This window comes from Larimichthys crocea, chromosome III, assembly GCF_000972845.2.
Source record: "Larimichthys crocea isolate SSNF chromosome III, L_crocea_2.0, whole genome shotgun sequence".
Classification (NCBI taxonomy): domain Eukaryota; kingdom Metazoa; phylum Chordata; class Actinopteri; family Sciaenidae; genus Larimichthys; species Larimichthys crocea.
This window is the reverse complement of record NC_040013.1, coordinates 4874908-4893234: the sequence shown is the minus strand read 5'-3', so window position 1 is coordinate 4893234 and position 18327 is coordinate 4874908. Positions and strand designations below refer to the sequence as shown.

The following is an 18327-nucleotide window of genomic DNA, read 5'->3' as shown; positions in this document are numbered from 1 at the left end:
ACATGATAAAGTTAAATCTAAGGTGCTTTCCAATGTAGAAATTATAATAAATTGCTCTCTAGGGTGTCCATCCAGTGTAGAAAACATGATGTAGTGCTCTGTGAGGTGCCTTCTACTTGTGGATATATGATGCAAATTAGACTTTTTTTCACAGCAGCCATTTAGACATGAAATAGTAGAGTCAATGCAGGTGTTTCCAACGACACTAAATAAGGTCCCATTCCATTTATTGCAGCAAATACAAAGGCCACGAGTCAACGTCCTCAAAATGCATCTCTCCTATTTCATCTATGTGGTTAAATTATTTTATTAATCATGTTTTCATTGGCTTTAAAGTCGTCAAACATAAGTACATTGAGTGTAATAATACTGGAATCAGTCTATTTTCATAGTTCTCTTAACCAGATGTCTAAAACACACTAGTTGTAGTAGTGGCTTGTATATTATATTGTTTTGCATTTTAAATACATAATATACTGATGTATATGTAGGGAGAATGCTGCTAAAAGCTGTACACGAGATGCAGTGGTGTTGTACTTTGTGAATACTGCTACAGTCCTATGAAAGACTGTCCTGATATTTAATGGAAGTTTGATCTGAAAACATTCCTGCACAGATACGAGGTGCCTGAAAATGCACATGTTTAACTTAAATGAAATGAGGGTTTCCGAGGAGTCATTGAATGCGTCACCAGGAGTGCTTGAGCATCATGAACTGAGGGGAGGGGCTTAAACCTGAGCCACACTGCCACCTGCTGGTATGAAGGAGAACACACTCTTCATCACCTTCATCTTCATGTTCCATAAATAGATTAAACTATGACACTGTCACATATATCATGAAAGTTTCTCCTGCAGAGAAACTCTTGCATCTCTCATTTACATTGCAGTGACGCTGCAGGATTGGTCCACAATAACCTCTAATCCTCCAGTCGACCTCCTCATCCATATTCTGTTGCTGTCCCCTGAATGTAAGCAGCAGAGTTAACCTTTTGACTTCTAACAATATGAATCTGATTATTTTTTTCCTTTTAGTGAAGCCTACTTTGAAATATCACTTCTTCAGTTTGACTTGCTGTGCAGAATGTGGTATGCACCCTCAAGTATGGCCCACCTCTGACCCACAAAGGTAATATTTTATGCAGTCTCATGGTTCAAACTTATGAACCGTGCTGCTCACTGGCTCTGTTCACTGAGCAGGCAGTTTGAAGTTTTTTTTCCAAAAGCATGAGATCTAAAACACGCGGTAATCCCTGTGAAATCGCTTGTTAAAAAATGTTTCTCGTGACAATCACCCTGACAGAAGGAGAGCAGACTGTGCTGCTGACAGTAAATATTAAACCGCTTTGTTGTGGTGCAGCCAAATCAAAGCTCTTTTGTGCTGAGAACACAAGCTCACCCCCCCAACATCATCAGAGGAAGTCTGTGTCACTTCTGGAAGAAGGCTCCACAGGTTCTCAACTTACCGGACTAAGTTCCTTTTTTGATGGTTATTTATTATATTCAATAACAATAGAGAACAAGTCTGAGCAGATCATTTTCTGTTTGATATTTTTAAGAACTTTTATTACAATTGTGTCTTTATTATATTCATTTTGAAACAATCATACACATTTACTAGACTTCTTTTTAGAAGAATTCAGTGTTTTCTTCTTCCTCATGTTTGGACATTGTTCTAGTTTCTCTTTGATTGTTTTAACTGTGAACTTTATAATGCAGAGTGAAGTGAATATAACTCGTGTTCAGGTCTTCACTGTGAACTTATCCTGTAAGATTTATAACCTAAATGATAATCTAAACTTAACTAAACAATTTCTTGATAGAAATAAATTAAATGCTGGGGTATAGATAGATTTTTAAAAAGTTTTCTTACACTCGCTTAAAATCAAGAAGGCCTCGCAAACTCCCTGTGAAGCTTTGACAACCAATAGTTGGTTGGGAACCAGTGCTGTATTGTTAAATCTTAAATCATGTGATCGCATGCAGTTACGAGGCCAAGCCCCGTGTATAACACAGAACAAAAATAAAGCAATCAATCAACAGTCACAAACTTGGTTGCTTCTCAAATACCATTTTATTTTCTCTATCCATGTTAGAATTACTATATTAATATTGTTATTACATATAAGTTCCTTCTGTATTGAAATATGCTATACAAAATTAATCTAATCAAATCAGAGATGACATTAGTCAAAGTGACCGGTACAAAGGTCATCAGAAAAGCCAAAACTATGGCCTACCATGGTCTAATAAGTTGTCATATCAAGAGTCAAGAGAAGTGAGAGTCGAGAGATGAGGACAAACGGCTTGTAAAATAAAAAATAAAAATGACAACGTGTCCAGTACAAATATTATTTACAAAGTGAAAATGAAAGAAAGCAAAACCTTGTTTGTAAGACAAATGAGTCGTGAAAAACAAAAGAAAAAAGTCGTTTTCATAACAACACACCATCACCTGACAAACAGTTACCAATCCTGATCTGGATCTTGGTCAATCTGACAAACGTCAATCCATCTTTGCTTCCTCTCAACCTGTAAAGTAATCAGACCTGAAGGTTTACAGTAGCACCCATTGGCTGGGACTGGTTAATTGTCACCTAACAACAGTATTCGATCTGTTTCGTGAACAAAGGCTCAGTCTTTTGGAGTTCCGTGTCCGTCACACAGGCCAAAAAAACAGAACCAAACCATTCATGGCATGCAGTAGCACTTTGACATTTGCTTTTTTCAGGGCTCTGACAGCGCCGTAATGGAGTCATTAATGCTTTGTTTTGGCTCACTCAGCATTAAAAAGGGCAACTCGACAGACAACAATGGATCCAGAAATACCATGCAGACAAAAAGAAAAAGTTAAGACAAAAACAAATCATTCTGTCCACGTTGGAGGCCTTTAATGCTGAGCCGTATGGCGCTGACATGACCCATTGTCCCAGTACACATATTGTGAGTGAGGTTGGAGTTCATTTTGTGGCTCGAAAGGTACTGAAGTAAATGCAATAACTTAAAAATACAACATTTTATTTTTTCTAAAACAACCTCCTGAACTGAAAATGAGCCGACATCAGCTGTGTTAATAACGTTCACCATTCAGTCCGGATTGGCATTAGTGGTATAAGTGTTGGTCAGAGCACAGACCGTTAGCTGCTGTCACAGTAATTAAATTTGTATCATATATATGTATATATAAAAAAAAAGAAGATCTGATTCGGGTACACAAGCAAGATCTGTAATTATATCTACGTACGTTATTTAACTTGATATCTTCAGACCAAAAGACAGAAAAAACACTGTCGACGCTTGGCCTTCATCATAGTGGCTATATCAAGGCGAATACTTCCAAAGAGGGGTCAGACAACTTGTCAGAGAAACTGTCCAGCATTTCATCAAGTTCATCGACTGCAGCAGCGTAGTGGTGCTGATCTTACAGCAACAGTACTCCAAGGTAAACTCTGAAGTAAGGGCTGTGGAAATGTCCTCAAAAAGACAGAGTGTGAGGAAACAACCCACGCCTTATTGGTCAACGATCAACAGCCCGAGCCTTTTTAAAGTGGCTACACGAGCTGCTGACTGAGCCCCGTCTTGCATCATTGTATTCTTGCAGATTGTACCACTAAGTTGTCTTACCAAGACTAAAACAGAGAAGTAGAGACTGAATACGGCTTAACAGAGCTTTGGAGAAGTTTCTAGATGTTCTTTTTGTGTGTCTAAAATCTCTGCAATATATTATACTAAATATTTGGCAACACTGGCACAGCTAGTTTATGTCAGTTTGTCTTGTACGGTTCTTCAGTGACAGCTGATACGTGCAAATATCATGTATAATATAAAAAAATATAATAAACAGTAATCCAAAAAAAAAAAAAAAAAAGGAAAATCATGGTGTCTGCAGTGTGTGGAACCAAAACCTGACTTTACAGTCAGAGTTCAGTCGGGTTAGAGAGAGTCTGGTCCACTTCTGGTCCAGTCCTGTTTTGTAGCAAGGCGGTTTCTCAGAACCTCAAAGAACCTCGTGAGCTCGACCAGAGGTCTCCGTTAGGAACCGTGGACCGTGTCAAAAAGGCAGCAAAAATGTGACACACTCACACACACACACACTCGTATCCTGCATGTACACACGGTATGTTGTCTGTGTATGTGTCTAACTTCATCTTTCATTCACGCACTTTCACGATGTGCAATTTTCAACATGATAAAAAAGAAGAAAATAATAAAATAAAAGCACAAAAACTAAATGATGGGTAAGTTCACAGCTGCAGCATGTGGAGCGGACAGTGCTGACAGGCCCGGGGCAAACTGGAGCTCCGAGGCGGAGAGGTGCTCGGTAATGAGAGAAGACTGCCACCTAAACTTCAGCACTAAACAGACAAACACCACTTCTACCTGCATCACTTCACAAAAACCAAAGGAAACCATCATCATCCAACCTCTCCCGAAAACCAATACTTTCTTCTCTTCTTCCCTCTCCGCCCTTTTTCCCTCCCCACAGCTCCTCTACAAGTTGACCAGCTCATGTGCAACGAACTGTTTGAGTCTCTCCAGGTATTGTCCGTAGAGCTCCACGTCATTGTGTCCGGCCCCTTCCACCCAGAGCGGCTCCACGGGGCGCTGACAGCGTTCGTACAGCGCCAGGCCGTGGGAGAAGTCGATGACCTCGTCCTCCGTACCGTGGATCACCAGAACGGGAGACGTTACCTTCGAAATCTTGTCGATGCTTTGGAGAAGATAAGGAGACAGACAGAGATCTGAGTTAAGTTACTGTAATCGTAAACACTATAGAAGAATTCACAATAAATGTTGGAGCAGAGCTGGTTTGCCAGCTGGCCACCAGAGGGAGTGATGGAGTATATTTCAAAGAAAAGAAATATCCTGAATTGATTTGACAAGTCTACATTTATAACTCCATGTTGCATGTGTGTTGATGCAAACTCTTCAACCGGTGCCGTTTTTTTAAACCACATGTGAGCTCGGCCGTCTGTGCGTGTGTCTGCCTCTGTGGATGTTTGTGATGCATTCATCCTGCCATCTGTCTGTGCGGCGCACTCACTTTGGGAAGGCGTCGAAGCAGTAGGTCTTTTTGGTGTCGGGGAAGGCCACTCTCATGCCGGACGTGAGCGGCGAGTGGAGGATGACCGCGGCGCTCTCGTAGCGTGAAGCAAGGTCCACGGATGGCACGGTGCCGATGCTCTGGCCGTACACGATCACGTTCTCCGGCCGGATGCCGTACCTGCAAAGAAGGGCACAGATTACCTGAATAACACGCTTTCACTGATCATAGATGGCAAACACATCCGGGTAGATTTTTCTGTGCTCCAGCCGACGCTGGCAGGCGTCCAGTGAGGCCTTTTGTTAATTATGAAACGCTGCTTGGCTTCCGAAATGCAACATTTGCAGTTTCTAGTCAGTGTTCAAGTTGATTTTCTTAAAGTGCTTTTCAAAGTAACTCTTTGCAATCACAATTCTCTATACAAGGTTTCTTTTTTTACCCATCACGTAATAAATACACTCGTGCGATCTCCCGCGGTGCCCTCATTACCCCTACATGCTGCTCTCTGAGCAAACACACACCTGAGTGCTAACTGAGACTCGCTCGTACTCTCTTATCGGCAGCCACACTGAGTCACAGCTTATGTGGTTTCCTAAAACACAAGCACACAAAGATGGGAAGCAGCCACGGTTCAGTGGCTTTCTGTAGCTTTTTCAAAAGCAGCCGAACAGAGAGGACCACCGCTGCGGTCTCGTGATCCGGTGGGGAGGATCAGGAACAAGAGCCAAACAAGCAGAAAGAGAGCGAGAGACATTGATACAGGATTGAGCGTGACGGAGGAGGAGGAGGGAGAAAAAAACGGAAGAGAAGACATTCCACAGCTGATTATGGAGAACGTGACACACTCTGGCAAGCAGGCAGTCAGCTGACAACCTGAAACAGAGTCTGAGAACACTGCATCACTGTCTCTAACGCTGCACTGCCGGATAAAGCGTAGTAAAACAGCCACAACCGGCCTGACAAAAATCTCTGCTCCACTCTATTATGAAAATTGGAAACACTAACATTACAGGCTTAACATCACGGCCTCTGCTGCCGCCCTCCTACAACACACACACACACACACACAGATGAACACCAAAGTGTGACACCACTCTGCACTGCTGCCATGGATTATTATAATTAGAAACTCCGCAGACACAAGTCGAACACAAGTCCTACTGCTCTGAAAGGGTCAATACATTTAAGTGCACATCGACTCCTTGGAAATGTACATACGCAGACGAAGGAGAGTCATTAGCAGGAATATAGGAACTGTTTATTGTCGGTGTGTCAGCCAGTGCTCGAGTATAAATAGGGGTGAAAATACTGGCGCGGCATGGGAAAGTGTTGCTGCAGACGGTTGTGTGCTCTGGTGTTAACAGCGCCATTAACTCTCAAGGTTGGCTGACCGTGATACACACACAATTCACGCACGGAAAGATGATCGCAATTATGCAACATAAAGCAGCTGTTTAAAAAAAAGGAGATAAAGGGCAGCACAGAACTAAACGAGAGAAAAAGTCCAGGCTGGTTTGTTGGAAAGGCCGTTTCTCAGAAGCTTAAAAACCTCGAAAGGTTTCGACATTTAAAAAGTTTGCAACAATGATGGCGAGTATAAAACTAGAGTAAACTGGTTTAGTGAAGGGGGAAAAAAGCTGATGACTGAACCTTTTCGGCATAGCAAGAGCATCTGAAGTCAAACCCAGTCTTTTCTGTCGACTCTAACAGAAGACGTCAAACAAGCCGAGCGAGGACTGCCATTGTTGATTTAAGATTAAACGTTCAATATTCATCTCCCCTGAGGATCACAGAGGAAATTGCTTGGTATGAGCATTAACAAGAAGCTGGTTTAATTAGACCTCATCAGTGCCTGTAGGTGCGTCCTGTCGTAACTGTTTGTTATTTGTTTACTGCTCTGGACTTTTATCACTGTAAACCATTATCTGTCATATTCTTTATGATTATCTGCACATGATTGCGCTTATCTAGTCCGAGTTCCTCGCAGTATCAGGCCACTAAAGTCCGGCCAATCCTGAGGCGGATAGACAGTCGGGCCACACAGGTATCACAACAATGTGAAGCTTATGCAGTGTCAATACGCGGAGGTTAAACAGAACACACATCTGACAGCTTAATCATCAGGATGTGATAGTGAATGCAGCAAGGCGTTCCCTAAACCTAACATAACGTGCTTTGCTTGGATCTTTACACGGACGTTGTTGCAAGTAGGAATGTTCTGCTCAAAGACACACACACACACACACACACACACACACACATGTATGAATAATGAATGACGTGAACCTGTGACCTTCCACACACACACAGCAAGGTCGCTCCAACCAGGGACCCTGCCTGCTATCTTGGCACTGTCAGACGGACCCACTGTGCCTTTTTCTCACACAGCACAGATCTGCAGCTGCACTGAAAACGCCACTACGACGACAAGCTTTGACCAACCACCACCACCACCACCTCGCCTTCAGCGGCCAACACTGGCCTACAATTTACTCTGTTTCATTTCAGCTTGAATAGACCTTTAGGAAGCCATAGCCAGCCACGCTCCATGGTTACACACCCCTCCCCCCACCAGACCTTCATCAATTTAGTCTCTTGACACAAATCCAATCTATTATGCATCACATCCTCCTCCGTCCCCCAATTCTGTCTTACGCTCCCTCTTGGCTGCCCACCTCTTGCTCCCTGACGGCCAAAAATATTCTCATCCCATAGCAGCCACTATGAGTAATAGATATTTTAGGATATCCTGAACATATGTAGCGTTTTTTTTTACAGATTCGTGTACCATCTGCACTACAGCAGGGGGATCCTTCACTGAAGCGCTCCAATACGCTGTTATTATGCTTAGCACCTTTTTTTTTGTTACTCATTTCCTTCCATTGTCGACTTGCTTATTCAGATTTGTCCTGAAAAAATAAATACATGTTGAGATCTCCGCTTGTGGCTCGCTGCTCACACACACACACACACACAAACAAGTCAGTCAGAGTGAATAAAACACTGAGATAAGATCACAGTGAGTATATAATCAATAAGTACAGTCGCTGAGCTGTGCGCTAAGAGAAGTCAGGTGAGCGATGACGCTCCACCCTGACCGACATAACACACAGCAGCCTTTGTCCACAGGCTCCAGTAAAGAATCCTAAACAATTCATCATGCATGGTCGGTTGCCCCTGTGTGACGATTTCTTCCCCCCCTCAACTACTGAACGTCTGAGAAGACGTACGGCGTTTTGATTAGGGTCGATAAAGACGATTGAACAGGAAGTTAGTGTTTGTTTTCAATGGCGAGACCTCGGCCTGAGAGCTCATTGGAAATCGGTTGCTAGGCTACCGCACAATATTAGACAAGGCGGGATTGACTGCTGGCACGCCTCCATCTCAGAGGGAAAAGAAAATGATACAGTGGCACGCTGTAGTAGAAAACACACACACACACAGAGTCAAAGGGAGGAAGCGGGCTTTCGTCAGCTTGGTCACTTTTTACTCAACAAATCACGCGTGTTTTTTCTTGCTCGGTTTCTTTCCGACGTGAAGCAACAAACCGTACACCTGACACGTTCTCCCCCATTAGTGCGCAATCATGAATGTGATAACAGGGGCTGTGTGAGGGTGTAAACCTGCTGACTCATACAATTATCTGGCCCGCTTCCTGCTCAGGTGAAGGGAGTGCCTCATCCGACGTGGCTGAACAACAAGAGCACAGGAGCAGCTTGGTGGTGGTGGTGGTGGTGGTTCGACCGTCAGCAGAGTGACAGGTGGCCGGCTGGCCTCTTGTCATATGACTGCAGGGTGAAGTGAAAACAGCCCACATGAGCGTGTCAACGCTCGAGAGGAGTTTGAATTTGCTGATGGCTGAATCGTGAGCAGAAAGAAATAAGAGGACAGGATCTGATGTGTTCAAAAAATACAATACACAGTACAAGAGAAAGAGATGTAAGAGTCGCTCTTTACTTCAGGCTGTGCGTCTGATCCGTGAGAGGCATGCACGAGGGATGTATGAGGCCGACTAACGCGAGGCCATGCAAGAGAGGCCCCTTTTGATGTGATGAACACAATCTAGTTGATTCATGTTCAGCGGGGTCAAAAGGGCTGGGCTGTACCCTCTTTCTATTGCACAGTCACAATTATGAATCCGGCACAACCCTCAAACCATCACAGCTGAGTCAAAAGGGCGGATGATGTGAAAGTACACAAAACCTTAGGTGAAAAACATTCAGAAAATTGTGCACACTTCTTCTTCCATTTCTGTTTAATTCTGTGCCTGTGAAATGAGACTTGAAGCTCCACGTTTTAATTCTAGCGATTAGTTAGTAATTAGCCCTGCGTGGTGGTGAAAATCCTCCCAAAAAAAAAAAAACTCTCATGATTTCTTCTTCTTTGTAGTAAAAGGATTAGTGTGAAAGTGAAGCGTCTGCTGAGATGACACGAAGCCGGCAGCGACTGAGAGAGTTTGTTTGATCCGTGGCAGCGTCAGTGGTGAGTGCTGACAGCAGGAGCATTAACATAACATATACTGTAACTGGAGATCAGCAGAGCTCTCGCAGACTGAAGGAGCGGCACTGAAATGCTCATAAAAAAAAAGGAAGAAGATGAAGGTATCTCAACCACAGACTTTACATCAGGGCCAGTAAAAAAAAGCATGCAAAATGGACATGGGAAACTAAACTAATGTCTTTTTTTAGTTTTAAAAAGGACATTCGTGGGAAGTGCCTTACACGTCACAGAAGCAGCCAGAATGACATCACATGCACAATGCTGCTGCCCTTTGTAAACCCTGTGACAGCCTGTCAGTCCAATAGTCCTTATAAAGCACATGGATGAATCAGTACTGTAAATAACAGCCCTACAACAAATCCATTTTCTTGATTAATCAATTTGTTGTCTGGTCCCTTAACATGTCAGAAAAAGTCCAAAGCGACGATCTCGAATGTCTCGTTTTGTCCTCAACTCAAAGATATTCTGTTAACGGTCACATTTGAGAAGCTGAAGTCAGAGACATTTGGACATTTTCCCAAAACGATCCAGACAGACAGGTTTGGTTTTTAATCCGCCATCCTCTGCCGTTAATAGAACTTGGATTCCACAGAAGAGAGAAAAATGAAGCTGGCATTCAGAATTGCAAATTGGCTTTTGAAAGTGTTTACATGTAATTATTTAGCCTCGTTAAACTGTTAACAAGTGTTGACATTACACGTGACATTCAACAATGAAAGTGCCTTTTGACATACTTAAGAAAACCAAGTAAAGATGTGATCTTCACATACAAAAATTAAAGTCTAAACCCTTGTATTGTTATATATCATATCCTAAATGGTGACCTGTGTTGTACAGACTATTTTAGTGACTGTGTGTGTGACAGACAGCCTAATTACAGAATGAACAACAAGCTTCAAGACATCTCAAAGACGGCAGTCTGCCTGCGCCGTGTTTGTTCAAGTGTGCGTCAAAGAGCCACGCAAGTCGAGTCTTCTTGAATATCAGGTTCATTCTTCCTGGAAGAGGTTTATTTCATGTGATACAGTGTCTGACATTGTTCCTGAGGAGCAGAGGTGGAGGAGTAAAGTCGCAAATCTGAGGACTAACACTGATAAAAGACTCTGACTTGGTGTTTCATGACTTGCAGATGACTTAAAAAGGACTTGATTTCACTCTTTAGATGTCGAGAATAAGTCAACAAGTCTTAAAAGGAAGTTTTTTTTTCTGTCCACTATCGCCAGGTGCTTGCTCACGGTGGTGTTTATGGTTTTATGTAAATATTATAAAAAGAGGACGTACGTACGGTAGTCTTGGCGCGCTCTATATGAAAAGTGTCATGAGATAACTTAGAGATTTGGCACTATATAAACAAAATTGAATATCGTTAATGCAAAAGACAATTGGGGGACTGATTCTGGGCCATATAATTTTACTGCTACCTAATTCACTTAAGAGCCCTTTAGAGCTAGATGACTTCATCAGTCACTCTCGTCTGTTGTTCATTTAGAAGGCTTGATACCGGCTGCCACGAAGATTTATACAGCGTTTTCATTCATATGTAAAGTCAAATTCAACGTTTCATTTAAACTGAAAACTGAAGGAGATAATCTGAATTTCATAACTTGACTTGTGACCACGATGTGTAAAGACTTAAGACCTGCACATGTGTGACGTACTTCCACCTTAACGGCAGCATGTACAGACACAAGAGAGGCTGCTTGTTACGGCTTTTACTGTACAACCCTGAAACCTTCACCAGTAGGCAAATATCCGCCCACGAGGTGCACAAGTTTAGTCGGCCAATGCAAATTCTGTTGTACCAATGAGGATTTGGACTATGACCTCGGTGCTGTCACTTAAGGACAAATTTATGTTTTTCAAACTTTCAGCTAACATTTCTAAATTCAGGGTTTACTGTATATATATCATCACACCATTAGAGTTGCAGCATTAATTATGAAACTAGATGTTTGGTATTGCAATGGAATGATCAGTTACTGGAAAAGATTAACATCGTGTATCTAAAGAAGGAGCCTGGCGACGTAGTGCACAGTAGTAATTTATCTAAACTGTAAAACTGAGCTTACATAGAAAAGAAGCAACCACAAACATTTAGGTTTTGCATCTGTCAAGAGTTGCTGTGTCCCACACGCAGATCACCAATCATGAGCTGGGAGCGTCTGCTTCGATCAGAGTAAATTAAATTTCGAAAATTGGTTTCTACGCCGGTCACGACTGCATTGTGTGGGAGCAAGAGATTCCTTGGTGTCTCAATGAAAATACTTTGAGAGACTGAAAATAAAAATACAAAAACACAAGCAGGACAACACAACAGCGGAAAGTATTCCCTCGTCTTTCGAGAAGTCGAGAATGAGCTGCAGGATTCCTTTCTCACGCGTCTCTCTCTTCTCCTGAACAGAAACACAAGCGACAGAACAGTTTCAATATAAAGAGTGGCAGTATGAATTTGTTCCCACACACTCGTACACAAACACAAATAAGCAGAGAGGCTGCGGCCACCAGAAAAGCAGGTTCTTCCTCGCAGCAGCTGCTAGTTTCCCGCATGCAAAACCTTTATGATCAAGAGTTTCCTGTTTAACTTGCCAGCTTCCTTATTTAAAAAAAGACAACCACGCTGTGTATGTAACGCGTAGATGGAAGATTGTGTAAGATGTAGAAGTGCTGTGAGAGATGCGCATGCTTCTGTGTTGGTGGCCTTAACGATGCTGTACATCAGCACTTTAAAAAAAAATCTCTGCAGTGCCAACACCCTCATTTACCACAAAAAGAACATACACCCACATCAGCGTTGACACAGGAGCAGCACTCCACACTGGAAGCCTAGTTTCTGTCTTTGTAGTTGATTTATGCTCTTCTCTTTCAGCACTTTTGGTTTTCCTGAGCAGAAGTTCCCCTTCCTCATCTCCCCTCTCTTAGTCATTTGTTTGTCTTCCAGCAGGAAGTGTACAAAAAACAGCCGGGCCCTACTGGATGAACTTCTCATTCAACCCTTCATCTATATAAACAGACGCGTATATCACTCACACACACTCTTTATCATTCATTTTCGATGAATCTGCCAACTATTTACACAATTAAATATTCATTTATTGTCTTTAAAGTGTCAGAAATGTGTCAAATGTTGTGCTTTGTCGCATCAACAGTCCAAAAACCAAAAGATATCTGAATCATTGTTGCTTGAAAAATGACCCCAACAAAGTTGCCAATTAATTTATTATCAATGGACGAATCATTTACTCAGCTCTACATATCGAATGTGTGTGAGAGCCCAACACAGAGGTCAACAAATGTGGCCCCTCTCCTGCCGGGCAAGCCCCGAAGACGTGGAGTACAATGGTGTTAGAAAAAAGGACAAAAGAAGGAGATGACGAGAGCGTTAAACGTGGATGGAAGGAAGCGAGGGACAGACTGACGATGCTCGCGTAAGAAGAGCTTCATCTGTGGGAAGAGGCTGAAGCTGAGCGGACACGGTCTGCAGCAAGTAGTGATAAACGATATGGGATTTTTGGACAGATACCAATTATTTATTCAGCAAGAAGCACTGAATGAGTCCGTTTTTATCAGCTGGGAGATCGCAGGTACAGAATGCAAATCAGCAGAAGTCGGATATCAGCCAATAAATATCTGTCTATTTGTAGGCAGCAGAGCACCCACTCACACCTACATATGGCTGGCCGGCATAATCACAGAAAACACGCTCCTTATTATCGCCTACAAGAACATCAAGCTGTCCGTACTAAACTATTCCTCCTCATCTTGACTCGACTGTGGACTCTTTACATCTTCCATCTCCGTGATTTCTCTCCATCCATCTAAAACCAGTCCGAGTTCTTCACGTTGTATTTAAGTCATCTCTGTTTACTTTGTCAAACTTCCCCATAGCTGTACATAGTCATTGTTGTTATTCACAACATTATCTCTCCGTACCAACGAGAACTGCCAACAGAGATGACATGCACACAGAGCTGCTATTAATATTATTGTCCTCACTGTCTACTCAGCTGAGCTGACAGCTTAATTTATGACCTGAAAGGCGTAAAGGAAAGATTACAAGACTGTAATGCACTGTACTGCCTACAGCACTTCCATCTGTTTGTGTTACCTCACTTTCCCCTTATGTTGTGACACCGTTTAGTGCACGCAGGTGTCTATTCACTTGTGGGAATTGACTCGTCGTTTTTTTTCCTGCATCTGGACGTTCAAATCAAGGTGTAAATGCGTCAGATCTGTGATCAGATCTGCCGGACCACATCAGGAGGTAGTCGTCTGTGTGGGCAGGTGTAAGCGTGGTTTGTTTCTAGGCAGGGGTGACCTAAAAAAAAGGTTGAAGAAGCGACTCCCCGTGTACTGGCAGCATAAATCTGGGTGGGCAAAGTGAAAAGAAGGGCCTGGCCCTCCCTCATTACCTCAACGAGGTGACCTTAAATGCTCCGGTGCAGCTGCTCGGAGGCCAGCAGATCACACTGTGGTCATTCCTGAAAAAGTACAGCTCTCAGTGACACTCCCCCCTGTTTTTATCTAACATCAAATATTAGATTATTCAGGGGTTAGGGGTTATTATTCGGTTTTATAGAGCAAGCAAGCTGAAAGAGACAGGCTACCGATTATATAAAAGGTCAACGCGATGTCACTGAAGTGCCAAATGATGCATTATTCAACAGAAGTGTGTGAAAAATGAAAGCGATACTGAGGTGGGGAATAAATGACATACAGTAAAACTGTGTGTGTGTGTGTGTGATCTCTCGATCTGCTGTTAACAAGGCATGTACTTTAATTTATCTAGTCAGGAGAGCCTACCACCCAGTAGTATGATGACACTTGTATCATTTCTTATTTGATTTTGTTGCATTTTATTGTTTTCATTGTTTTTATTTTGTTTGTTTTTTACCTATTGTTCTCGTTATTTATTATCTACTGTAAAGCACTTTGATTCACCGAAAGGACTGTTGTAAAGGGCTGTATAAATAAAGTACATTTACATTTTACATTTACACGCCGGTACTGCGACACACCGGGACGAACTGACTGTATTTTCATACAGAGACATTAATAACTTCAAGAGAGGAAAAAGAATTAAGATAGACAAAGTTTCCTCAACTCTAAAGATCTTTTGAAGGAAATCTGGGGACTATTTCAAATCACCTCAAATGACTCATGCAGGTTTTACTCTGAAGGACGGAGAACATACCAGGTGTAAAAGGCAAGACTGGATCGTTTATTATCCGATAACGCATCTGGATGCAAGTCCAGTCTTAATACTAAGTGTAAATGTCAAGCCTGATCTACGTTGCCATTTTTATTTTACAACCAGTATTCAATTTGTGCTATTGAATTACTCCAATACTGATGCATCGATTACTGCATCCTTTCTCTACAGGGTGCTCCAACATCTGTGTACACGTTCTCCTATCCATCATCATCATCATCATCATCTCTCCTTACCGTGACCGGAGCGCCTGCCAGGCAGCGTCTACATCGGCGTATAGGTTCTTCTCTGAGGGTTTCCCAGAACTCGCCCCGTAACCTGAGTAGTCGTAGGAGAAGACGTTGCAGTTGATGCGTGAGCCCAGGCCGATGTAGAAGCTGCTCATCTGCCCCAAGTCCACTGCGTTCCCGTGGGAGAATAATAGCGTGTACCGGGCGCTGGGTGAGCAGCGGACAAACATGCAGGCGATGCGGTTCCCTCTCGAGGTGCGTGTCATGAAGCACTCGATGGCGTCCTTCTCACGGGACGAGTACTGCCAGTCGGCGCGCTCGGAGAGGTGCAGCGTCCATCGGCTGCCGCTCTCGTCGCACATGAGGCTGTAGGTGGGCTCTGGGGGCAGGAAGGCCAGCTTGGAGGCGATCTTGCTGGGGCACGGCGGACAGCAGAACAGGCAGCATAGCTCGCTGAGGGATAAGTGGTTCATCCTAAAAACGCTGTGACAGGGAGAGCGACGACGGTTAGAAGACAGTAGAGTAAACGTGACATACATCCTCATCAAACATGAGCATCTGGGCGTTCTCAAACACTCATTTTATACTGATCACAAGGGAAAACGCCACAGAACTCTTGAACGATGTTCTCCATGAGAACATAAACACTTGTCTTTGTTAAGTGGAAAGGAAAGGGGGGTTTCCGGGACAAAAGGCTCAAGTCAGGCTGCTGTATTTTATTTATACATAGTTTATAAATAAAGCCTCCTCTTCAGAATGCACCAGCCAGCAGTATGAAGCTCTGACCCTGATCGGCTCCAAAAACCACTCCGACGGTATTGACTTTAAAAGGCTTTCTTATGTCACTCTGCACCTGGACCTCCACCTGAGGCTACCTTTCAGATATTCCAGGTGCAGTGGGCAGCGATCGAGACGGAGCGGGGCGGCTTTGTAACCGAATAGTCTGCAGCGGATCACTGTCAGGCTGCGACAATACGATGTGGATTGTGTTTTTAATGAAGTAAATACACCCTGCTATTAAATCCCTTATGTTATGACTTTATGTTGAAAATCTCTGACACTCCTGCAACTATTTTTGTTCGTATTATTATTATTATTATTATTATTATAGCCTCCCCAAGCTTTGTAGGTCCTGCTGTTTTATGCTGACTTATACTCCTATAAAACTATGAATGATGAAGCATCTTTCATCCGTACAACTCCGACCGAGCCACACATTTGTAATAGGCCTCTTACTTGCACACTCAAAACATCTAAAAATAGCTTTTCTTTTAACAATCGACCAGACTTTTAGTTGTATCAGATCCTTCGGAGGGGGTTTATAATTGTATTTTATATATATATATATATATATATATATTATATATATATATATATCTCACTTGCACACTCACTACCTCACCAGGTGTTATCTGTTGTTGTTTTCTATTTATGGTATATACTTTTTCTTAATTTTAAATTTGGCCCTTTACTTTTTTATTTTTATGTTCATATATGTATATATTTTATGTATTTATTTTTTAATTTTATATTTTATATTTGGATTATTGGGCTGCTCCAGGACCAGGGAAACCAATTTCGTTTCATCCCATGTGACCATGTGTTGTAATGACAAATAAAACCCTTGATCCTTGAAATATATATTTATTTTTTTTTTATCTCATGATTGTTGTTTCAACATCCTTTTGTAATGGATTTGTTAGGATTGGTCCTTTTTGTTGTTGTTGTTGGTGTTTTTACAAAGAAACAGCTGTTACGTTTTATTTCTAAGGCTCTAAAAATGATCTATCAATGCATTTCCAGCAGATATTGAAATAATAAAAAGGGGGTCTCAATTGTCTGAGCTTTAAAAAATAAATTAAAAAAAAATCAGTCCTTGATTACACACAGGTGACCTCAGTCCAAACTTAATTACCTGTCTGCCTCCTATTTAAAGACCTAGTAGTGGATACTTTTTTATTTTATATATATATGCCACTTTTTTGCAGGATTGCTGTGGCAGCAGAGAAAATACACAAGGGAATATATATATATATATATATATACACACATACATACATACATACATACATACATACACACACACACACACACACACACACACACACACACACACACAAAAATAGTACATAATCTTCAACCACAGAGCCAGACTGGAGCACCGCAGCGATTTACTGTAAAATGGTGGTGGAGACATTAGAGATTATTACACACTTTATTGCATTGAAGTGTGACAGGGCAATTATCCAGCAATATTGTGAACATTATTAATTAAAAAGAGAAGCAGAGAAACGAGCAGAGCATTTACCTCGGACGCTTGTTTTTCTTTTTATTCTGAGTCAGGTGTTCTCTTCGCCAACTAATTTATCTCGACGACAGATTGACAAGGTTATCCTCGGTCAGATTATCCTCCGTGTGTGTGTGACTTTACTATTAGCTGCAGCCTGCTTCGTCCTCCCCGGGTCCAGACACCCTCCTCCCGAAAGTGTCGTTTCTTTTTCGTCTTTTTTTTCCTCGCTCGGGTTTCTCAACATATGGTCCTGAATGATAACGACAGCGATTCATTCAAAAACGTCCAAAGACCACACGGCTCAGCAACGACATGAGTGGATTCAAAACAAAGACGTGCAAATCACACGAAACCCTCCGTCACACGGTCCGGTATCACTTCAGCCTCCCAAACATCACCGCTTTTCCTTCAGTGATGTGTCGTCCGTGAACGAGTCGGTTCAAAGAGCCGGATCTTTTTTTTTTTTTTTAAGTGAATGAGTCGTTAAGTGATAGTAGAAAAAGAATAACAGATTGTGGACCCATTTTTTAAAAAAAATAAATAAAAAATTGAGAATTTTGCAAAGCCAAGCCTTCATATCGAGCAGGGTCCACAAACAACCTTCACAGTAGTGGTGGAAGTATCGATCCAAATATCGATAGTATCGATACAAAGTCGGTATCGGATCGATACTAGCCTGGTGAGATTGATTCTTGTTTGCAATGCTGCGGTTTCGGCAAAGAGTCAGCGGAGTCAGCGCAGAGCAGGCACACTTTGCTCCCCCTCACGTGATGGCGCAACATTCTAAATTTTCTGAAAAACAAATTAATAATAAAACATTTTCTATTTAATTAAAAAACTTTGTCCTAATTCTGTCCTAGGTTTTAACTATTTAATAATAAAAAAGGAAACATCACAAAAAAACACTTGGTCATGAAAATTAATTGAGATTTAGTAATTCAATGATGCATCCAACTTATTTATTGAAACGTATTGGTATCAGCGATACTGACCCCTATTTACTTACTTTATCGCACACCACTACTTCACAGACACATGAGAACTACCAACAGTCA

At 42.1% G+C, this 18327-nt stretch overlaps 1 protein-coding gene across 1 annotated transcript; it reads right to left on the bottom strand.

Moving 5' to 3' along the window:
• Positions 1–2054: 2054 nt before the first annotated feature.
• On the bottom strand, positions 2055–17695 carry abhd17b (abhydrolase domain containing 17B, depalmitoylase). The gene is made up of 4 exons (XM_027274061.1): positions 17291–17695; positions 14989–15465; positions 5044–5223; positions 2055–4710 (listed from the first exon to the last, which is right to left on the bottom strand). The coding sequence occupies exons 2-4, from the start codon at positions 15453–15455 to the stop codon at positions 4491–4493; spliced, it is 867 nt and encodes a 288-aa protein (XP_027129862.1). The 5' UTR covers positions 15456–15465; positions 17291–17695; the 3' UTR covers positions 2055–4490.
• Positions 17696–18327: the final 632 nt, after the last annotated feature.